Raw genomic sequence first — 24,483 nt, 5'->3', positions numbered from 1 at the left:
AGGTGCTGGGAGACAGGCCTCAAATCCAGGTCTCTTGGTTTTAACACCAATGATACTAAACTCTACTCCCAGAAACAAGTGTGTGTGCTCCTAAACACTGGGTTAGCAGTGGGCTGAACTTGACCCAAGCACCTGAGATCCAGACCCAGATTCCAGTGGCAGAGCCAGAACTAACTAGCTGGTGACCTTGGGCAAGTTCCCTTTGTCTTGTTTTCTCATTTGTAAAAGGAGAGGTTTGAATTAGGATCTGTGATGCCCTTTCAAGGTCTAAACGTTCCATAATTCTAGACTTTCTTGCCCTTGCTCAAATTAAAAATCTTTTCCTCAGAATAATTATAACCTTAGCTGACATTTGTTCTCACTGGATGTCAGGTACTGTGCGAAGAATGCTACCTCCATTTTCTCTTTAAATCTCACAACGCTCCCGAGACGACTGCTTCGCTTTTACAGACAGGTAAACTTGGACGGACAGAGGTTAAATGAACTGCCCAAGATCAACAGAATCAGCAAGCATCAAGGGGAGATCTGACCTCAAGTCAGACTGGCCATGAGGACCTTAACCCAGTCTATATTTGTTCTTACAAAAGAAATTAGGCTTCCTGCATTACTGATTACCACTTTCCACGCAGAAGAGGTGTGGTAAAAAAGCCAAACCGAGTTACACCAAGCCTCCCCAAGGCAAAAATGTAAAGCCGCTGGAAGGCCCTCTGGAAGGATCCTCCCCTGGCCCAGGGGCGGGGCGCCCATCCCGCGGGCCGCAGAATAGTGGCTTGGGCCGTCCTACCCTTCCGGACCTTTACCTTGTTGAGATGCGGGTTCCTGGTGACATCGTATCCGCGCTTCTTCAGGGGCACCGGGCGCGCCGGGCCGGCCTTGGAGTGGCAGCCTCGGGCGGGCGCGGGGGGCTCCCAGTGCCGGACAGCGCTGCAGGCCCGGCCGGGTAGGAGAGCCAGCCGCGCGCCCGTGCCTAGCGCGGCGCCCATGGCCCTTGCGCAGACCTGGCACGGGGAGACACCAAGGTCAGGGGCGCCTTCCGGCCAGCCAGGACCCACGCGCGCCGCGGGGCACCGAGCCGGTGCCAGGGACGCGTGCTCCGGGAGAAGGCAGGGGTCTCGCAGGGTTTAAGGCGCCAGCTCCCCGCCCCTCCCGCGCGGCCACCTGCGCGGCTCTCTCTGCTCGCTTGCGGTGCTCAGGCCTCGCCAAGCCCCCGGCAAAGCGAAAGCAAGCTCAGGAAGCCGATCCGGTGCGGGCCACAGCCCGCGCCACCCACGCCCCCATCCGCGAAGAGGAGAAAAGGCGACTGCGCGCCGAGGGGTCCCCGAACCTCCAACCCCGCTCGGTAGCTCGCCTAGGTCCCCTGCTTCCCCAGCCCACCTGTGCTGCGCCCGGAGCTGATGTCTACGCGGCCGGGCTGCGGGGCAGGCGGGGCGAGACGCTGCGGGGCCGTTATACCTCTCCTGCCAATGGCTGGACCGCGCCGGCGGCCGCGAGAGCGCACGGTTGGTGCGTCCTGGATAGAGCGGTCCAGAAACCTTTGTTCGCAGTGTGGGGCCTCCCCTGAGGGCGCGCGAGGAGCGGCTCACAGCCGTGTGCACTTACCTCCCCGGTGACCTCCCCGGTGAAGCGTAGGATACTCCCTGAGCCTGTCCGTCTTGACAAGCCATACGCACAGAGGGGGCTTAGCATTTAGGGACCAATGTACCCTCTTACAGTCCCACCATTTGGAGAAGGCCCTGGCTTCTGGATAACGAGTAGAAACCCTCAGGCACCCAGCGCTGTGTTGTGTTGCGTTGTGCTGCCCAGTACAACAGCCATTAGCCACACGTGGCTCCATACCTTTAAACAAATTACTTTGAATGGAATAGTATTTAAATTCCAGCTCCTCCGTCACACTAGCCACATATCACGTGCTCAAGAGCCACTTGCACATAGTAGCTTTGGGACTGGAGAGCCCAAGTATGGAACATTTCCATCTTGGCAGAAAGTTCTATCAGACATCGCTGATATAGGGTCCCCAGTTACTAAGCAGGCTCCTGGGGACCCCACGGAGCCTGCCATAAATTGTTGGGACCAGGCAAGAACCTTGGAGTCCATCTAGCCTTGAATTTAATTTTACCCTTTTTCCACACAGTAGCCAGGAAGTTCCTTTTAACATGAACATTTCATTGTGCGTGGAATAAAATCCTGACTCTCTTTGGTGCCCACAGGTTACCCTGTAGTCTGGCTGCTGCCAGCTTCCTCAGCCTCATCCCACTCCAGTCTCCCTCTCACTGAGCTCTGGCCACACTTGCTCCTTCCTGTGTTTCCACCCCATCCCATTCCCTCTCACCTCAGGGCCTTTGCACTTGCTGCTATTGCCTCTGTTTGGAATGCTCATGCTCTCAAGTCTCCACTAAGTTGTCAACTCGAAGGCCTCTCCTCCACTCCATCCAATGTCAGCCTCCACTAGGGACTAAGTAGTGAAGGATTTTTTTCCATTCTTAAAACTTAACACAGCCAGTAGTTAGCTCGTTTTTCTAATTGTTTATTGCCTGTCTTCCCCTAGAATGTAAGCTTCGTGAGGAAAGGCTCTTTGCCTATAAACCTGTATCCTCACTTCTAGCTCGGTGCCTGGTACATAGTTGCACAAGAAATAGTAGTTGGGTGAAGGAACGGAAGTGACAGCCACTTTCATGAGGATTGTGAACCCTCAGACTGCTGGACAAACGACATGGTCCTCTACTCGTTCCCCTTCAAACTTCCAGTGCAAGCAGCCTTCAGAATGTGCACTCCGGCTTTGTTCTAAGTACAAAGCAGGTATCGTGGCACTCGGGGCTGCCCCTGCCTGGACTCGGGATTCTCTCCTCTCCCTCAGAAACAATCATCTCCTCCTTCACTCTCTCCCCTTTCCAGTCTAATCTCCAATACGCAGCTCAAGTATCTATATAAAACATTACTTTCCAAAACAGAATTGAAATTACCTGGTGGGGGGATGGAATGGGGACCAAGATACAGATTTCCAGGCCCCTGCCACAAAGATTCCAGTTCAGTAGGGTTTAAATGCCTGAAGTCGGGTTTACTCTTGGACTGTACACTTATATAAACACATTAATGATCCTTTTTTTTCTTAAACCAGTTTGAGTCAGATTTTTGGTCGCTTACGGCCAAGAGTATTAACTGATACTTTTCCTCTCAACACTGTTTTTATATCTGCCAAACTTCCCACCAGTCGACAAACATCTTGAGGGTAGACTGTGTGTGTGTGTGTGTGTGTGTGTGTGTGTGCGCGCGCGTGCCTGTGTGTATGTATGTGTGTGCTTCCATCTTTGGTACCTGACACATAACAAATCGTCCAGAACTTTTGAATAGTCTGCCTTTCCTCGATACAATGACCGTTGTCTCACCTGGAGCACATTTAATAGGTAACCTCAGTCATTTGAAACTTAACTAGAAACAAGGATGTAATCAAAGGTTCCCAAATAAGCCAATATAATTTTTATACAATCTATTCACTAGAGCGCATACAGCTTACGTCTAAGATTCTCTCACCTGTGGCCTATATTCTCTTAACCCAGATGTAAATCTAACAATATTGTTTTTCTTTCGCATGTGTTTGATCTTTGGCCAAGTTAAGGAAAGGTTCTAAACGCAGGTTCACCAGGTGGGGCAGCGGAAGGCAGTGACAAGAGGAGAGGGCTGCTCTGTTCTACAGACCCAGGTTCTTTCTCCAGGGTGTTGGTCTCCTCTCCACGGAAGCACGAATACCACCACAGCAGCATCCCAGCCAGTGGAAAGGGAAAAGAGGAAGTGGAGGGCACTCCTTTAGGGAAATGATGCGGAAATGGCACACATTACACCTACTCACGTTCTGCTGGTGAAACCTGTCACACAGTCACAGCAGCTACAAGGAAGCCTGGAAGTATTTTCTCTAGCAGGAAAGGCATATATCCCCTCTGCTAAAGCTCAGTAGGGGAGTCTACTACTAAAAGGAGGAAGGGGAGAATGATTCCTGGGGACTAGTAACGACCAGTCTGGATATAATACTCATTTTATATGAAAGTGCTTGGCGTGGAGTGGATGCTCAGAAACGGTTAACTATTATTATTGGCATGTGTGGTTTCCATCTCTGGTTTCCCTGGCACATTCCTTACTTTTAGACCTCAACACAGGATTACAGAGGCCAGGTTCAGAGCCACGGAACTATTTCAGAACTTCTTCAGCTCCATGCTATTCTGACTTCCTTAGCAAGCCAGCCCTGTGGTCTGGTCCAGCGCTAGACAGACCTGATGAGTCTCCATAATTTGTCTTGGTCTCTCTGCCTTCACATCCCATCTACTGACTTCTACTATGGTTGTAATGCTGCTTCCTGGGGTGGCAGGAAAGGAATCCCATTCCCATCCTCCCTGGTCAGAGTTCCCATATTCCCCTTGCATTTAGTACAAATTTGGTACATTGGTAAAAGGGCAGGAAAGCAGCTTCAAATTAGGGTTTTAGCTCGTTTGACTGCCTTGAAACAAGACCACTGGTCTCTTGTAAGGAGATTTTAATGAGCCTCCCTATGCATTTTTAAAAATGGAGGTGCATTAAAATAATTATTTTCCAGCTAATCCCATTGCTTCACAAATGTATAATATTCTACGCAACGTGTTACGAATGTGGCGAACTCTTTAATTCACATCGCTGCTGGGAATATTTGGAGACACTTCAACTCTGTTGTTTACACAGAAAGCGGATGGTGAGAACATTTACTTCCCCCCGGTCCTCATACTCGCCACTCCGCATACATGCCCTGCATTCTGGGTCTTTGCTCAAGCAGTTTCTTCTGCTCCCAACACCTGCCAGTTGAAGCCCCGCCCTTCAGCTTCAGTCAAACACCACATCCTCTGGCAAGTCTTCTCAGATTCCTCAACCTGCAGCGGCTCGCCTCTCCCCCACGTGCTCCCCAAACTTTATCTGTATACATCTCCTCTTGCACTGTTATAGTCCGTCTCAATGGGAAGTGATTTATTTATGTGCCCTTTTTCTCTGAGCCTCACAGGAGACTCACAGAAGTCAAAGCAACAGCTTTTCATTCAGATAGTCCTGAGTTCACCAGTGACCAGCTTGTGTGACCCTGGGCATTTTATGTGACCTCTTTAAACCATATCATTTTCCTGGATTAAAAACTGGTATGCTAATATTATTTCCCACATTGGTTTTTGGTGGAGCAATGTAGTCATCTGTTTTTTTTAAAGCTCATTGTAATGCACTTATCACATGCCAGGCGCAGTTCTAGGAGTTTATAAACATTAACTCACTTAATAGTTAATAGTTAATAATATGAGTGATACTCTTTTTGTGTTTCTATGAAATACTGAGCTGGTTAGTAAGCTATCTACCTCGGCTCCGGATCTACCTTTCTACACGCTGGTTTATGGCTGGAGTTGGTACTCTGCAAACCAGTTCTTTGGGAGCAGCGGGTTTTCTATTAATTCCTGTCAATAGAGGGCAGTAGGGGGAGACTGAGGCTGGAGAGGGGAGATGTCCTCCTTTCTGTTTGCTTGCCATTATTTCCTTTCAGTATCCCCTCCAGCCACAGCCTTTCACCCACCATCAACCATTGGTCCCAGCCTCTTCCACGCTCTAGAACCAGCCTCACCAGGCTGCTGAAAACTCAGCAGTAGGTCACTTCCTCCATGTGTCCAGTTTCTGATGGTCCCAGCCTCTTCCCTTTTCTCCAGCCTTAGAAATGGGAGCTGCTTCCTACAGTTACTCTCTGTGGTTGCCCTTCCCTCTCATTCAGCCCTGTAACACCTGTGAAACCAGTTCTTTCTATTAAATTCTTTCTGTTGAGCTACACCTACTACAGTTTTCTTGCCTGGTACAATTATTATCTCCATTTTACAGATAAGGACATAAGACCTGGAGAGGTCAAATAACTCACTGAAGTGGGCCAGGATTTAAACCCAGATTCCAGAGGCTATGGTGGTGACTGGGACACGAAGGGCTTACATTTGGGAAATGCTTAGCCTGGCCCTGTGTGGGCAAACACTAAAGGAACAGTGATAATCTGACCTCCAATCATCATCCTCATCGTTACTCTCACCGTTGCATTCTACATGACAACTAGCACAAGGGTGGGTACAATAAATGCCCATGGAACTGAATTTGATACACCTGAATAGGGAAGGACAACATGGCATAGAGGGACCACAGAGCCTCTGCATCTGATCCCTCTGACTCCCTCCTTTGGAGCTGTTTCCAGGGTAACTGATTCTCCTTCTCTTCTTATCCCTCTCTCCACCTCCCTGCCACCCTCTCCCTGTCCCTTAAGTGGGAATAAACAGTCCTCTGACATTCTGAAAAAGTCACAAGGAGAAATGAAAGAGTAATTTTGTCGGGTAGCAGAAGAAAAGATGTTTCTTATTTTTCTATTGCATTGCATTCTATTTCTCTAGTCCTCTGTTGCAGTGCCATAATTTTGTGATAGCTAATTTTAACAAGAGAAGAGTATCTTTGAACTAACCACATTTCTAATAGAGGTGGCTGTCAGATCCAGTTACAGCTTCATACTGTTATCACAAAACACTTTGAAATCATTATTTATAAACTCATTCAGCCTTCTGTTCAAGCAATTGTTGTACCAAACATAATTGCTTCCAGATAGAGGGATATAACATACTGCATTTTTTTTCTCATTTAGTTTTGCATTGCCTGATTCTCATCTAGTTTTGCACTAATCCTGAACAGGCTCGCTTCCCTTCCTGGCCTGACCTACAGGCCAGTCTTTATTTTCATGGCTGGTTTAGGCACAAACAATTTATAATCCATTTCATACATGCCCCCGCTTCCGTCCTGCAGCAAGAATGCCAAAAGGAAAATGTTCTTGATCAGGGTGACCAGGGAGAGAACGAATAACCAGCACTCCTTGTGTATTCTCTAGGCCTCTGGGTTTCCCAGAGGTTGTTTTTAAAAATCTATTTTCTGCCCCTCTTGAAACACTCTGTTCAATCACTCAGTCCTCTGACAGCCACCAGGCCATCCTTCCCTTCTGCTCCCAGCCCCTTGACCTCACACAAAAGTTAGACAAAGATGCAAGAGGGAGGAGATATGGGAATATATGTATATGTATAGCTGATTCACTTTGTTATAAAGCAGACACTAACACACCATTGTAAAGCAATTATACTCCAATAAAGATGTTAAAAAAAAAAGTTAGACAAAAGCAACTGCTTGAAAAAGGCAAGATACGGAAACAGAAATTCATGGCAGCAGCTGCTAGGCTAAGCAGATGATAAAGGGGAACAAATTTGTGCCCTGGGTGTTTGTTCGGAGGTCAGGGCGGTGGCTCAGCGGGGTGAGGGGCGGGCTCTTTGTCCGCGGTGTGATTCGCCCATCTGGCCCATTCAGCATCCCCTGCACCCGCTGACCCCCGATTCACCAGCTCAGCTCCTTCCCATCTTCGGCTCTGAGCTTGTTAAACTGTAATGAGCATAGCCTCCTGCTTCCTCGTTGACTTTGCAACAGTCCGGACATACTTCCATAATGGGGGGGCGGGGAAATGGTTTTCCCTGTTGACAGTCTTATTTCTCAGTGGGACAAAAATCATCAGCTTTCTGGAGGAATCAAGGATCTCACTAGAGTTTGGGTTATTTTTGCTTTCAGTGTTTTTCAAGTAGGTTTTCTTTATGTATATAATTAGTGAGATTGACAAGCCTAGTCAATTCCTAGTGAACAGTGAGTGATAAGGTTCTCTTCAGCTCCTTATCGCTTCAGTTGGCTTTTGTTTTCCCTTTGCACAAGATGTAACCACTCGACCCCTCCCCTCAGCTCTTATTCAGCCTTAAATCCCCCTGCCCAATTCACTGAGCCTTTCCCCGAAGAGATGTACTTTGTTTCCTTTGTGGATTCACAGGTTAGAGCTTCAACTTGTATGGTTTATTATTGCTCTGGATGTTATCTGTGTCATCAGGCAGCCCACAGAGCAAGCATTCACTGGGCTGTGAAACCAAATGTGGATTCTGACCAAAAGGTCAGTGTTTCTCCCTCCAGGTCATACCAATTATTCCCTGCAGGCCACTCATTATCAGGAAAATGCTTCTCAGAACAGGCGGATTCAGTTCTCCTCAGCTTGAATTTGGGGCTTGGTTTCAAATCTAAAAGACTGGCTTACAAAGGGTACATGCGGAGACTGATCCAGCAGCATCCAAGTGATATGGACGGGAGAGACACCTTTTTGCTTTTCAGGCATCAGAATTAGCTCCACTTCGTTTTATGTTTTTGCAGGCTTGACCCTGCTGTTTCAAAGCAGGTTTTGAGATTTGAGCTCCATCAACATGTTATTTAACACCTTAATTTGCACAGTAAAATAAGGGATAGAAACCATGGTCACCATTTCAGGCTGTTGTCTCAGATTTTTGCCAATATAAATTTCAACTTCTTTGTATAGTAGCTGAGAGCTTTCTCTTTGGAGGCAGATACGTCTGCGTTTGGATACTCGCTAGCTGTGTGATCTTGGGAGATTTACTAGATCTTTCTGAACCTCAATCTTCTTATCTATAAAACGAGGATGATAGTAACAGTATTTAACTCATAAAATGGTTGTGAGGATTAAATACCTGGTACACAGTAAATCTGCAATAAATAGTAATTATTGCTATTTCAATGCTTCCTCTGTATTCCCACAGAACAATTCTGGGTATATCATAATTGCTAACTAAACATTGGTTAAATTGCACTTGACTAAATTTTCAAAGATCCAGCTTTCAAAGAATCAGTGTGAAATATTGGTATATCTCCAAGGTGGGTAATACCCAGAGTAGAGGCTGAATGTTCAGTGAGTTTTAGCTGTATTTTAATTAACATAGAAAATACACACAAGCGCGCGCGCGCGCGCACACACACACACACACACACACACACACACACACAGTATAAACTTTTCAGATACCATTTAAATGGATGTTGAATGTCCCCTGGGCTCCCCCATCTCACGGTGCAGGTAAGGTCACTTGCACCACTAGCCTTTAGTTTGCTAGATCTATGTCCCTCCACCTATCAAATGCCAAGGCCTCAGCTCACTCCAACTTTGTGCATATCTAGGATTCTGCCCAGCAGAGAGGCAGGTTTTATAATCTGAATTACACCCGTGGCTCTGCTGCTTCCCTTCTGCTCACTGGGCTGTGGCCATCTGTTCCAGTCCCCAGCACTGCTGCAACTCTGCTCAGATCCCTGGCGAGTGACACTGACCACTGTAACTTCTGAAGCTGCTTTCTTGGCTGGTACTGCTTGAAACTCTGCTATTTCTACCTGTCTCTGCATTTCTGTGGTTCCCCACTTTTTCTCTTCTGCTGGAGAGTCTTCTAGAGTCTAGCTCTCTTGGTGGTGGCAGGGGAAGGTTGAGATGAAGGTCTAGGACACCTCTCAACATGATCCTTTCAGATTTACCACTCCCTTGGAAGAGTGCAGATCCCTGGACCTCGACAGATTTGGTCATTACATCTCTCCCCTTCTCAGAGCACACAGATGGTCCTGGGGGGAGATGGGACAAAGTGGATTCCAGGACAACCTCATATGTACTCTGAACCTCTGCTTCCTCCTGGCCAGCCTATACTGGAAACTGTTTAAGTTTTTCTGGAGGAAAGGCATTTTCCCTATCTATGTTCAAGCTTCGGTAGGTCCACCTGGTTTAGTACACACGTATATCAATCAGTTGTAATCAGGTTCAAGTTTTTCTTCATGAGACTCCAAGGCCACATGCAAATCAGCAATGTGCCCAGACAGTGATTTAAATGTCCCGAGCATCCTGTCACATTTAAGACATTTGTCCGCCTGGAGCATACAGAGGACTGACCTCCACTAGGAGCTGTGTAAATTCAACAGAACTGCCTCCAAATCCAAGCTCTCACCCAGTCGAGATGCCCTGCCACATGTCCTTAAAAATATCTGCTTTAACAAGATGTGTGACAGAAATGAAGGGAGGAATTGGAATTTCTTTACAAGTCAGGAGAATTATCAAAGTGGAGCTGGGAGCTTTCTAAAACTCCTGGTAATTACAGAGTACATGAAATTACATAATTCTCACATTGGAAGGGACCTTAGAGATCATCTAAGTTTTATAATAAATCAGTGATGGTGCCAAGAATAGAAAGTTTGCTCTCCGCGAAGAGCTTTCTGGATGCGAGAAGACACTTAGCATCTATGCAGAGGGATTTCTAATGAAATGGAGAAAACCCTCTCCTTTGAGGAAGAAGACCATTCCTTATGATGAAAAAGAATGGTCACGTTCAGCAGCCTTATTTTTCAGCTCTCATCAAAGCCTCATGTTTCAGAAAGAAAATTTCTCCTTTATAAGAAGAAAGTGAGAGACTGGATTGATACATAATCCACACGCTGAGCACTGGAGCTATCACAGAGAGAAAATTCATGGCAATTAACAGACTCTAAGTCAGGGATGTTTGATCTAATCACAAGTTCCAACTAGCTCTAACCAAGCCAAAAAAATGAAAATCCTGGATAGAATAATAATTGATTGATAATAGATGAGAATTAGTAGAGAAGATATCAAATTGGAACAATATGTTTACATTTCTTAAATCTTGCTTACTGTCCTATATATTGTACAACAGGATATTGAATGGGATTCTTCTTATTATGTCAGGATTTCAGCTAAAGCCCCAACCTAAGGGCAATAGGTGGTACCCCTCATTCTGTAAAGAAACCAAGGAACCATTAGACATGGCCTCCAGGAGAGCTCTGAGGATCCAGAAGGATCCTCCAGCCATCACCCCCGTTGGCAGAAGATGAGAGCCCAGGGCTCCTTTCTTGTTGCTGGTAGACAAAGAAAGAAGCCTCCCAGGGGACCACACCTGGAGATGAGTGCTGCTCTAAGAGGGCGGGCTAGCATCTCAGTCTCTGGCTAGAGGCTTACTGAGCAGCCCGTCTCTCTCGGTGGCTCATGAGAGAGCCTGAGCTGTGGCCCCAGGAGGTGGAAATTCTGTAGCCAGAGGCTGACCAAAGCAGTCAGTGATGGTGGGACAGGAGAGAGACCAGTTGCATGGTGCGGTGATCTCCACTCTTCACACTGACCAGGATGAGTGGAGATTCTTGAAGACCAAAGAGATACAACAAAAAGTAGCTGGGCCTGAGTCATTTGAGGGTATAACACCCCTGAGGGTGCTGTTCAAGGGAGGGGACTGTAGCTGTAAGAGGCTGTAAGGTTTACCACCCTGGTCAGGAACTGGGCAGAAAGTCGTGGGAGGTCAGCCAGGGGGCTCTTCACCTAAGTCAGGTTCCCGTAAGGGCATCCAAGAAAACTTGCTCTTGTGTCTAATGACACAGCCAGCTTTGGGACACTTGCCACACAGAGGGCTTCAGCAACCATGAGAGAACTACAGAGAATACACTCAATATAAAGGCTTTCGCTCCTTGTATTAGGTTCATAGGGCTGCCATAATACATTACTATAAACTTGGTGGCTTAAAACAATAGGAATGTGTTCTCTCACAATTCCGGAGGCCAGAAGTCTGAAATCAAGGTGTCAGCAGGGCTGGGGTCCCTCCAAAGGTTCTAAGGGGACAATCCATTCCTTGACCCTTCCAGCTTCAGATGGCCCCAGGTGTTCCTCGGCTTGTGGCTGCATCACTCTTATCTGACTTTATGGTCACACTGCCTCTTCCTCTTCTCTCTCTGCGTTTCTGATAAGGACATGTCATTGGATTTAGAACCCACTTGGATAACGCAGGATAACCTCATCTTAAGATCCTTAACTTAATTATATCTGCAAAGATCCCTTTTCCAAATAAGGTCATAATCACAGGATCTGGGGATCAGGAGGTATCATCTTTGAGGTAACAATTCAACTCACTACATTCCTTGTCCCCCTTTCCTCCTCCAACCAGGTAGAGACCAGAAATTTCAAGGGGAGGGGGAAGAGGAGGGAAGAATAGACTAGATATGCCTTTTTCTTCCCCAGAGATTTCCCACTGCATGTGAAACAGGCCCAAGCTGGGAGAAGAATCTTTGAAGTGAACATGAGGTTGAAATTTTAAATTGTACCTTACTAAACTTTCATTACTTCAAGGTAACTTTGAAGTTTTGAGATCTGTCTGAGACTTTCTCAAGGGTCATGAAAAGGAGACCTGACCAAATAGAACCAAAGGCCCTGATGGGAAGGGATAAAATGGGCGTTTCCTGTTGTACTTCATTGAAATCAGTATATTCAATTAAGTGGCTACACTAATATTAGTTAATAGTTTATGCTTTTCTAACTCAAATGTCCATTGACAGAGGAATGGCTAAAAAAGATGTGGTACATATATGCAATGGAATATTACTCAGCTATACAAAGGAACAAAACAGTGCCATTTGCAGAGGCATGGATGGACCTAAAGATTGTCATACAGAGTGAAGTCAGAAAAACAAATATCATAAAATATCACTTATATGTGGAATCTAGAAAAATAGTAAAGATGAACTTTTTAGCAAAGCAGAAATAGAGTCACAGATGTAGAGAACAAATTTATGGTTACGAAGAGGGGAAGGGGAGGTGGGATGAATTGGGAGATTGGGATTGACAATATATACACTACTATGTATAAAACAGATGACTAATGAGAACCTACTGTATAGCACAGGGAACTCTACTCAGTGCTCTGTGGTGACCTAGATGGGAGGGAAATCTGGAAGGGAGTGGATATATACATGTGGCTGGTTCACTTTGCTGCACGACAGGGGCTAGCACAGCACTGTTAAGCAACTATACTCCAATAAAAATTAATTAAAAATAGTTTATGCTTTTCTACTGTAAGGTCTCTAAGGTTTTTTTTAAATAAGAAAAGTAAAATTTAGAGGTGGAGTGTGCTAATATATGTTCTCAGTAACCATCATATTAAGAAGAGACTATTGTTTGGGACAAATATCCATGGAAACCCAAACTATAACATTGGACTAAACATCAATCACTGAAACAGGAAGAATGAGAACAAGCAGTTCTCTTATTAGCAGATTTCTCACACACCTACCTGACCACCAACTCCAGATACGGACTGATCAGGAAAGTACCTACCCCATCCATCAAAATTCTAATAATGCAGCCTCATATCACTTGAAATTTGTAAGAGCTTTGCCACAATGCTGGCTAGGCTGAGTTGCTATTAATGGAAACCTCAAGGTCAAATGAACAGCTAAAAAGGCAATTGTCTATTTGAACAATTGGTTTTTTTGAGATTACAGAAAGTTTCTAACCTAAATACCTCTCTGTTCCTTCATGGCTTTTAACTATCATTTTATTTATTTCAGCTGTTTTCAGCTTGTTGAAATCTTTGTGATGTTGACTTTGTTACTCATGTGTTAGGTTTCACTCATTGTTTTGCATCATGCACACATTGGCAAACTGGCGTTCTGGGATTGCATTAACAGGAACTTTGGGACGGGGTAGAGCTCTGCGGTGAGCCAGTGGAGACCACTGTTCTAGTATTCAGTCAGCTAGAAGGTCAACACTCAGAAGCTCTCATTTAGTTATTTTTGCAGTCCTGGACTTCTTAGAGAAAGAGAAACACCAACAAAATAAGAAAATATCAAGGTCAGTAAGGAAAAAATTACATGGTAAGCCTGGACTCAATCACATTCTGCCCAATATCCTCCTACTTCTACCTCAATAGTTACTGGTCTGCAAAGTTAGAATTCATGTTCAGTTTAATGACTTTCAAAAATGTTAAGGCAAAAACAAAAAAGGTGGTTGAATTCATTTCAATAAAATGTGAAAACCCACAAGGATCCATTTAATCCTGAGTTAACTGGAAATATCAGTTGTCCAGTTACCACTATTCTCTGAGTTTTGGTATAATCAACCTATTCTCCTTGTCTCTACCTTAAGTGATAGTTGAGGTTGAGGATGGGAAAGCGGTTGGAGGGCAGACAGAATTTAGTAAGAGAAAGAGCTGACAAGAGGAGAGGGTAATACAGAGTTCAGAGAGGAAGCAACTCTGGAGCACAGGCATCTAGCATGTAGCTCATGGACCGAATACCATCACTCTGATAGAGAATTTTAGCCAAAACAAAGAATGCTCCCTAATTAGATGACACATCTGAACTAGAAAGCCGGAGTTCTGTAACTACCCTGTCTGGGTCTCTATTGTATAGAGATGTCACCCCAGCGGGTTTTCATTCATTAATCATTAGGAAGAAAGTGGATGCTATTATCTAACTTGGGTTTCATTCATTAATACTAGATCATGATACCAGGGCAATAAAACGGATTATTCAGTATAGGAAATAATGACTTGGAATAAGCTTTCCTAGGCATATGACTCACCGCGATTTCATTCAATAACCCATGCCAAGCGTGGATCATCTTGACTCATTTTTGTCAGTAGTGAAACATCACACAGACATGAAAATTCCCGGCTGCCTCTGCCCTGGACGTCCTGACAGTGCCTGGGATCCTGTCCCGCAGAGCCTTTTCCAGACAGTCTTGGTTCCTTGGGGAGCCTGAAGCAGATTTGCTCATGATCCTGTCTGACTCTTAGGGCCAGTATGTGGCGAGTCCCAACAAGCCAAAACCACCCAAATGCCAAAATCAGTAAAACAGGAAAGATGAGCATAAAGTGACTTAACTTCCTGGGTTGCCACAATGCAATGCAGTGCGTGTTTTCTGTGCTTAAAAATCACAGGAAACGGTGTCCTCTTTACAAGATTAAAACAGTTACTTGGTTTTTAGAATATTATAAAAGCTTAGGAAGAAACTAAAGCTTAGGACTAAAACCAAATCTTAACACTGGATATATTTAACCCCAGTTTATCAATCACAGTGGGAGTACAGCTTGTTTGATTTCTTGGAGCAAATATACACATCAGTGCTTTGGTGACAGAGTGTTTAAAAGCTAACAAATGTGTGTGATGCAGAAAAAGAAATGATATATAAACAAGCTGTATATTATTTTTGTTTCTTTTCATTGGTTTTGTTGTAGGTATAGCTTACATTATTAACAGCCCAAAGCATTGATAGTAGCTGTCATCCACATAGGCATAAGATGCAGAATAGGAAATAGATATACTCTTGTACTTGCTTTGGCATTCATAATTAGCAATTTAGATTCATCAGAAAAGTGTATACTGGAAAATGTTGTGGAGCTCCTCCTCTGAGGCAGGAATATCAGAGATGCATTGATGCTGGCCTCTCTTACTGGCTGACTGAGGATTACGGCTCTGGATTGCTCTAGAAGCGCTCTCTCTCTCTCACTTTGCGCTTCGAAGGGCCTTCTTGCTTTTATTCAAGCAGTTCCCTCCTCCTGGAACACTTTTTACTCATCAATGTCTAAATCACAGATATTTTGAAAGGCCTGGTCCATAAGTCTCCAAGCCTTGCTTAGTACATCTTTCCTCTCTGAACTCCCACCACTCAAGGTCACAGTCTGCACTTTAAGTGGGTGATTTCCCAAATCTTGATCCCCAAAGACCTCCCTTCTCCCTTCTATGAATGCCACCTTTCGAAAACGTGCATCTCCCAAGTAAACAATATTTATTAAGAAAAAAATCCATCTATTCAATCAGTGCTTTTTGCTTGGGCAGTTATTGTGTAACTGTCGATAATGTCATTTCAATTTAGTATTACGAATTGCATAATCACATGAGTCACTGTCATGGTTGTGGCACTCATTATAATAATGAGGGAAAAGTTAACTCAGCAGTTAGTGGCCTAACTCCAGCTGTTGCACTATACTTGTGTCCAAGGTCATGCCTGTACTGGATGTGTTCCGTTGGACTACTGAAATCACCAAATATGTGGCTGTAAAGACATGTCACCCACCGATTGATTGCATGCTAGAACTTCCAATGATGTCATCAACAAGCGATCACAGCTACTGGTGAGCGTGAGCTAAGCAGCATTAATGCAGCGGTGGTAATATTGCAGCCTGAAGAAACTTGACCTTTTATTTTAACGGGTGTGGCAAGCTTGCTCTTTCTGCAAAGCTTTATTTAATTCTGAAAATAGCTCTTAAAACTTCAGCTTACTGTCTAAAAGCCCTAAGGTTCCAGGGAGGCTAAAGTGAGAATGAGGAACTCTTATTCTAAGCCTCTCTGATTCTTTTACCAAATTTCAGTTGTATTCAACATTGCTGTAACTTCAAAGGTTCTGGTTCCAGAAAAACACTGATCATAGCTGACTAGCCAAAATGTCAAATAGGAACTATTAAAGGGAAAAGCTTAGAGTCAATTATAGTGTCCTGTGTATCCAAACACACACTTGGCTGAGCTTGGAAGGAACACTTCTTAACTTTAGTCTCATAGAAATAACCTTTGAAGAAGAAATTATAAGGGTATAACGTATTGCAGCCCTACTGTGTGCTAGGCAAGTCATATTCATTATCTCTAGTCTACCAACAGCTTTGCATAGTAGGTTTTATTGTCTCAATATAATTTATATTGGGATTTATATTTTTATAAATTTATATATTTTTATATAAAAATTTATATTTTTGTGCAATCAATTTTTCTTCTTTAAACCCGGTGCCCTTCTTCTGTTCAAACTCGCCTTTGACACTGGTTATCCACAGGGTAAAGTCATTACAACAGAAATGAAAAGAGAACCAAACGAATATGGTTCTTGTCTATACAGTCTAAATAATAGACTTAGAAGAACGCTTTCAAGGTGAATTTTGACCACAACAGAAAACATACAAATTCTTGGGCTAAGAGTCTAAAAGAAAGAAAAACAACAAATTCCTAATTTCATCTTTTATAAAGAGCTGTGTTGTTTCTAGTTCACCCCTGTGTCTAGAGTATAGCCCTTTGGAGCCCCACTGAAGATCTGGAGTATCTGTTTGTATCCCTCTTCCTTAGAGGGCCTTGAACTTTAATTTTTGTCTTTCAAGTAGTCAGCCACTAGGGCAAGCTCATCTAGGCTTCTCAGCCTCCTATCAACCGCTTTCTGCTTGGGGACCACTCAGGACTTGGCAAATGCCTCAAGGACTCACTTCTCTGCACTTTCCTTCCTGAGAGGTTCTTGGCCTCTCAAGTGCTGCATGCTTTGGTGTCTTGGTCAGTTCGGGCTGCTATAACAAATATACCATAGACTGGGTGGCTTAAACAACAAATATTTGTTTCTCACAGTTCTGGAGGCTGGAAGTCCAAGGTCAGGGTGCCAGAAGGGTGAAGGCCCTCTTCCTGGTTTACAGGTGGCCATCTTCTCGTTGAAACCTCTCATGGCAGAGAGAGAGAGCAAACTCTCTCATGTCTCTTCTTATAAGGGCACTGATCCCATCACGAAACCTCCACCTTCATGTCCTAATTACTGCCCCAAAGCACCAGCTCCAAATACCATCACATAGGGGATTAGGGTATCAACATACGAATTTGGGGGGGATACAAACGTTCCGTCTATAGCACATGATAAACTTAAACGCTAATTTGTGAATGCTGTCTCCCTAAGACTGTAAAGGCTCTGCTCAGCTGCTGCTTTCTGCTTGTTTTCTGCTCATATCTTTTCACATCTCACTGCTTTGGAATGAGTAAATGCCTCAAAGGGAAAGCAATGTAGCATAGGACTGTGGCACGTGCAGAGTCTGTATGCCCCTCCATGTTCCTATGAGAGCAGCAGAATGTTTTCCCTTGTGCTGCAATCAGTGTGGAGGTGGCACTAGTTGCTGACAGACCCAAGGGACCTGGTAGTCTAGAGGGAAGGACACAGTAGCAGATAATGACCAAGGACCATTGTCCTGTGCCTGCCCCAATCACATACTTTAAGGCATGGATCTCCTTAAACCCACAGGTAAAAAAAAAGAAGAGGAGAGGGGTAGAAATCCTACACTGAGTGTGATTCAGTTTTCATCATCTCATCAGGTAGAATAGAGACTTAAGATAGAACTAAAGCTCAGTCACAGAAAAATAAAGACAATTATATATTTTTTGCATATCTGAGTTTGTAGTCCATGCAGGTCATTCCTGTTAACGGGATCACACCATAAATATTGCTCTGTGACTTGCTTAACTATATATCATATAAAACTCCCCAGACAACATATATAGACCTATATTTTTCCTTTCATAGCTGCATAGTAGTCCCTAGTAAGGTTGGATATAATTTATTACTCCATTCTATACCATTAATGAGTGACTAGGAGATTTTTCATTATTTATATTATAAACTGCATTATCATATTCTCATGCTTTTATCATTGAACGACAAAAACTCTAGAAGTGGAAATGCCAGTTTAAAATATATCTACATTAAAAATTTTAATAGATGCTGCCCAATTAATCTCCTCAGTTACAGCAATTTATATTCTCATCACTGGTATACAAACATGTCCTATTTTGCACACTCACAAAACACTGATGCTATCAGTTTCACTATTTTTGTTAATCAAATGGGAAACAATAATACTTCATTACTGTGTTAATTTTTACTTTCCTGACCAACAGTGAGGGTGAGAATCTTTTATATCTATTGTCTAGTTATAATTCCTTTTCTGTAAACTATTTGTTTCATTGATTCATAGTTTTCTGATCCTTTTCTTAATAATTTATAGTCATTCTTTTTATTGTATGCCTATTAATCCCTTTTCTGCTACATGATACTTTTTAAAAATTAATTAATTAACTAATGTATTTATTTATTTTTGGCTGCGTTGGGTCTTCATTGCTGCACGTGGGCTTTCTCTAGTTGCAGTGAGCGGGGGCTACTCTTTATTGCAGTGTGCCGGCTTCTCGTTGTGGTGGCTTCTCTTGTGGTGGAGCACAGGCTCTAGGTGTGCGGGCTTCAGTAGTTGTGGCATGCAGGCTCAGTAGTTGTGGCTCACGGGCTTAGTTGCTCTGTGGCATGTGGGATCTTCCCAGACCAGGGCTCGAACCCGTGTCCCCTGCATTGGCAGGTGGATTCTTAACCACTGTGCCACCAGGGAAGTCCCCTACATGATACTTTTAATAGTTAATATTTATTGAGTGCTTATTTTGCCAGATACAGGATTAAATGCTTTAGGATATTATCTTAATCTTTATAAAAACCTCATGTTATTACTACACTCACTAGAATGGCTAAAATAAAAACCACTGACAATACAAAGTGTTGGTGAAGAAGAGGAACAAAGGAGTTCATACATTGCTGGTGGGAATACAAAATGTACAACCACTTTGGGAAACAGTTGGACAGTTTATTATAAAGTTAAACATATGCTTACTATATGACCAAGCGATCCCACTCTGTATTCATCCATGATAAATAAAAACATATATCCACAAATATATTTACTTGCATGTTCATAGACTATTCATAGTAATCAAATAGTTCCATATTGAAAAGAACCCAAACATGGTTTTAATTGTGGTTTTATCAAATTCTTCCAATTATAAAAGTTTTTATCTTATGCAGTTCACTCTTATTTTGTTTGGCACATAAGAATTTGTAGCAGAGATATATTCCTTTTACCATTCAAAATATCCTTTTCTGTCTTATTGAATATTTTACTCTGAATTCCACTTTATTTAGTATTAATTTTGTCTCCTTGTTGTTGTTTAGTTTTTTTATATCTTGTACATTTTTCAGTGTTTCTCTGACAGGGCTAATAGGAAGTTGGTATTCACAGATGCTCAATAATCAATTGCTTATAACAAATATCTGTTGTGATTGGTTAGTTCCCATGCCATATTAGCTAACTATTTTAAAAATCACTTTGAGGGCATTTTTGTTTTCTTTGGTTTCTTATAAACAGCTGGATGGACAGATTTTAACTTTTCTCCCAATTTGTGACCCTTTGTCATTTGATGGGATAATTTCATTTATTAAATTTATTATTATAATTTATATGTTTAGTTTTATTTTTTTCATTATATTTTACACGTGCTATTTACTACATTTTGCTGCCACTTCTTTATTTTCTTCTTTCTGCTAGTTTAAGTTTTAAAACTTTCCTCTTTTCTCTGTTATTTAATATGGAAGTTTCACTATGTTTTTTTCTGATAATGGCTACCTTTCTATTTTTAGTCATATTAAACCTATATTATTTTATTGATAAAAATATATACTATTGTCCCAACCAAAAGTAGAGTGTTTATATGCTTTAGCTTCCCTACTCTTATTCCCCCTACTCTAACAAAAATGAAACCTGGAATATGCTTTTTATTTCCCCATTTCATTAGCTCTCCATCCAAAAATAGCTTAAAATTTCTTGAAATAAATTACAATTTATTTCAAGGCTACAAATAAGTTTTTCCTTATGGATGTCTCTCTGTATCAAGGATCAGTTCCCAATTATATTTTACCAAAAACTACTTAGAATTAACTGCTATAAAGTTTTAATAGATGAATTCTTTCTTTTTGCTTATTCTTTCCTCATTTTTGGTGTTATTTGATATTCTGCTGCCTTGAATATTTCTAGAGTAATTTCCTCAGTAATTGTACATGAGTTGTACATAATTGTACATGGTGGACCACTGTGGTTTTTGTCTACCCAGCATCCCTTTTCCCTTCTTATAGTTTAAGAGCCCTGCTTCCCTGTGACAAATCCATTTCATTTATTTGGGTAAGGCCTTACCCAACTCTACCTAACTCTTCAACTTCCCAGGAAACGGCATATGACCCAAATCCTGGGCTCTTTCCTCAAGAAGCATCAGAGAGCATCACTTTCTCTTTGAGGATTTCTAAACTTATAGAATGGGAGTCAAGGTGTTGGTGGCCTCCTGCTGCTATGTCTAGAGAGATGGTAAAACCAAGAGGTGGTGAAACAGAGCCCAGATGACATCACTGATCCATGACTGAAGTCTGCCAATAGACATGGAAATAGTTTAGTTGAGCTTCTGTTAGTTCCAACCAAGATTTAGATTAATACAGGTGATATACCTTTTTAATCACTGCATGGCTAAGAAATTTTGTACTCTTGTACTAAACAATCACATCTGTAGGATTCTTAGATTATAATCATTTTGCCTAAATTGTGAACTTTGTTCTACTAGCTACTAGATGTTGCAAATGAGAAATCCAACACCAATCTAACGTTCGTTTGCAATTCACCTTTAGAAGTTGTAGTCCAAAGTCTTATTGACTTGTACCCCCCAAAAAAATATACCAAGATTTTGTTATTGGCATGAAGAATTTTACTGAAATACCAACCTACCAATGAATGTAGAGTGAAATTTAAATTTTTACGATAAGTTTTTAGTTTCAATATTTTAATAGTTTAAGAACTGATACAAATAACTGATTTGCCACAGTGTGCATTGAGTGTCTGGACAGGTGAGGAGAGGAATTACTACCTGAAGAGATTATGGAAAGTCTTGTGGAGAGGTTGAGGCTTGAGTTGAGATGGATGAAACTTCAATAAACAGAGAATTTGTAGGTAGGATATTCCAGTGAGAAGTTAGGCATGAACAGAACAATCAGGTCCGAACATTGAAGAGTGTTTAGAAAATGGAAAGGAGGCTATTGGAATTGAGTGAAAAGTGATGAGAAATTTTATAAGAAAATATTCTGGGATCAGATTGTACAGGTCCAGGAATGACCAGCTGAGGAGTTTCAAGGTTATTCTTTCTGTAGAGGGCAGCCTGGGAAGGTTTGTAGCAGTGGAATGGAAAGAGGATAAGAGATGGGAGCCATTTCTTTGACCCTGGAGAAATACAGTGAAGCCTGTGTGTGACAGTGGCAGTGAGATCGAAACCTAGGCCCTCCACGGTGTTAGCCAAATTAGGTTCAGCATAGGATTTGGAAGAGTTTCCCTGCTAACTCTGTTTTGATTTCATGGAAGATCAGAGTAATAAAGGTGGTGGTAAAGACAGCCCCTGGGCATGAACTTGCAACTAAGTGAGAGGTTGGAAGCATGGGAATGAATTGTTTTTATAAAACTTCCATCTGCTTGATCATTGCACAGTAAATCATGTAGGTTAGCAATAATAGTTTCCTATTGTAACAGGCCTATTTGCACTTCCATAAATTCTTGTTTAAAAGCTTAGATATGGGGAGACCTTCAAGATGGTGGAAGAGTAAGACGTGGAGATCACCTTCCTCCCCACAAACACATCAGAAATACACCATGTGGAACAACTCCTACAGAACACCTTCTGAATGCTGGCAGAAGACCTCAGACCTCCCCAAAGGCAAGAAACTCCCCAAGTACCTGGGGAGGGCAAAAGAAACAAGAAAAAACAGAGACAAAAGAATAGGGATGGGACCTGCGCCAGTGGGAGGGAGCTGTGAAGGAGGAAAGGTTTCCACACACTAGGAAGCCCCTTCGCGGGCAGAGACTGCGGGTGGCGGACGGGGGAAGCTTCGGAGCCACGGAGGAGAGCACAGCAACAGGGGTGCGGAGGGCAAAGCGGAGAGATTGCCGCACAGAGGATCGGTGCCGACCGGCACTCACCAGCCCGAGAGGCTTCTCTGCTCACCCGCCGGGGTGGGCAGGGGGCTGGGAGCTGAGAGCTGGGGCTCGTGCTTCGGTCGGAGCGCAGGGAGAGGACTGGGGATGGTTGCACGAACACAGCCTGAAGGGGCTAATGTGCCACAGCTAGCCGGGAGGGAGTCCGAGAAAAAGTCTGGACCGCCTAAGAGGCAAGAGACCATCGTTTCAGGTGCCCGAGGAGAGGGGATTCAGAGCACCGCCGAAACGAGCTCCAGAGACGGGCGCTAGCCGCAGCTATCAGTATGGACCCCAGAGACGGGCATGAGACGCGAAGGTTCCTGCTGCTGCCACCAAGAAGCCTGTGTGCGAGCACAGGTCACTCTCCATACCCCCTTCCAGGGAGCCTGTACAGCCCGCCACTGCCAGGGTGCTGAGATCCACGGACAACGTCCCCGGGAGAACACACGGCACGCCTCAGGCTGGTGCAATGTAATGCCGGCCTCTGCCGCCGCAGGCTCGCCCGGCATCGGTGCCCATCCCTCCCCCCGGCCTGAGTGAGCCAGAGCTGCCAAATCAGCTGATCCTTTAACCCCATCCTGTCTGAGCGAACAACAGACACCCTCAGGCGACCTACACGCAGAGGCGGGGCCAAATCCAAAGCTGAACCCCGGGAGCTGTGAGAACAAAGAAAAGAAAGGGAAATCTCTCCCAGCAGCCTCAGGAGCAGTGGATTAAATCTCCACAATCAACTTGATGTATCCTGCATCTGTGGAATACCCGAATAGACAATGAATCATCCCAAATTGAGGAGGTGGACTTTGGGAGCAATGATATATATATGTTTTTTCCCTTTTTCTCTTTTTTGTGAGTGTGTATGTGTATGCTTCTGTGTGTGATTTTATCTGTATAGCTTTGCTTTTACCATTTGTCCTAGGGTTCTTTCTGTGCGTTGTTCTTTTTTTTAGTATAGTTTTTAGTGCTTATTATCATTGGTGGATTAGTTTTTTGGTTTGGTTGCTGTATTCTTTCTTTTTTTTTCTTTTTTATTACTTTTTAATTTTTTATTCTTAATAATTATTTTCTATTTTAATAACTCTATTCTGTTTTATTTCTTTCTTTCTTTTTTCTTTTTTTCTCCTGTTTCTTCTGAGCTGTGTGGCTAACAGGGTCTTGGTGCTCTGGCCGGGTGTCAGGCCTGTGCCTCTGAGGTGGGAGAGCTGAGTTCAGGACATTGGTACACCAGAGACCTCCCAGCTCCACGTAATAATCAAATGGAAAAAGTTCTCCCAGAAACCTTCACCTCAACGCTAAGACCCAGCTCCACTCAATGACCAGCAAGCTACAGTGCTGGACACCCTATGCCAAACAACTAGCAAGACAGGAACACAACCCCACCCATTAGCAGAGAGGCTGCCTAAAATCATAATAAGGTCACAGACACCCCAAAACACACCACCAAATGCAGAACTGCCCACCAGAAAGACAAGATCCAACCTCATCCCTCAGCACACTGAGGGAGGAGTAGTCCCCTCCACCAGGAAGCCTACACAACCTTAGCCACTCCGGGTAGACACCAAAAACAATGGGAACTACAAACCTGCAGCCTGTGAAAAGGAGACGCCAAACACAGTAAGTTAAGCAAAAGAGAAGACGGAGAAACACACAGCACATGAAGGAGCAAGGTAAAAACCTACCAGACCAAACAAAGGAAGAGGAAGTAGGCAGTCTATCTGAAAAAGAATTCAGAGAAATGATAGTAAAGATGATTCAGAATCTTGGAAATAGAATGGAGAAAATAAAAGAAACATTTAACAAGGACCTAGAAGACTAAAGAGCAAACAAACAATGATGAACAACACCATAATTGAAATTAAAAATTCTCTAAAAGGAATCAATAGGAGAATAACTGACGTAGAAAAATGGATAAGTGACCTGGAAGATAAATTAGTGGAAATAACTACCACAGAGCAGAGTAAAGAAAAAAGAATGAAAAGAATTGAGGACAGTCTCAGAGACCTCTGGGACAACATTAAATCCACCAACGTTCAAATTATAGGGGTCCCAGAAGAAGAAGAAAAAAAGAAAGGGACTGAGAAAATATTTGAAGAGATTAGAGTTGAAAACTTCCCTAATATGGGAAAGGAAATAGTTAATCAAGTCCAGGAAGTGCAGAGAGTCCCATACAGCATAAATCCAA

General features: G+C 43.3%; 1 protein-coding gene across 4 annotated transcripts in view; it reads right to left on the bottom strand.

Moving 5' to 3' along the window:
• Positions 1–24,483, bottom strand: part of ME3 (malic enzyme 3) — a 297,110-nt gene that overhangs the window by 198,546 nt on the left and 74,081 nt on the right. The window contains exons 1-2 of one of the 4 annotated variants that reach the window (XM_032641778.1): positions 1,375–1,460; positions 801–998 (exon numbers count right to left, since the gene is read on the bottom strand). The exons of 1 other annotated variant lie outside the window; for it this stretch is intronic. In XM_032641778.1, the coding sequence (XP_032497669.1) occupies positions 801–983 (183 nt within the window). In that variant the 5' untranslated portion in view covers positions 984–998; positions 1,375–1,460. Of the gene's footprint in view, positions 1–800; positions 1,293–1,374; positions 1,461–14,272; positions 14,466–24,483 lie in introns of those variants that run through there. 2 more of the 4 variants (XM_032641779.1, XM_032641777.1) reach the window with 2 other exon arrangements.

The sequence above is a fragment of the Phocoena sinus genome, chromosome 8 (assembly GCF_008692025.1).
Source record: "Phocoena sinus isolate mPhoSin1 chromosome 8, mPhoSin1.pri, whole genome shotgun sequence".
In the NCBI taxonomy this organism is placed as follows: Eukaryota; Metazoa; Chordata; class Mammalia; order Artiodactyla; family Phocoenidae; genus Phocoena; species Phocoena sinus.
The sequence above is the reverse complement of the archived record's forward strand: the minus strand, read 5'-3'. Positions and strand labels throughout refer to the sequence as shown.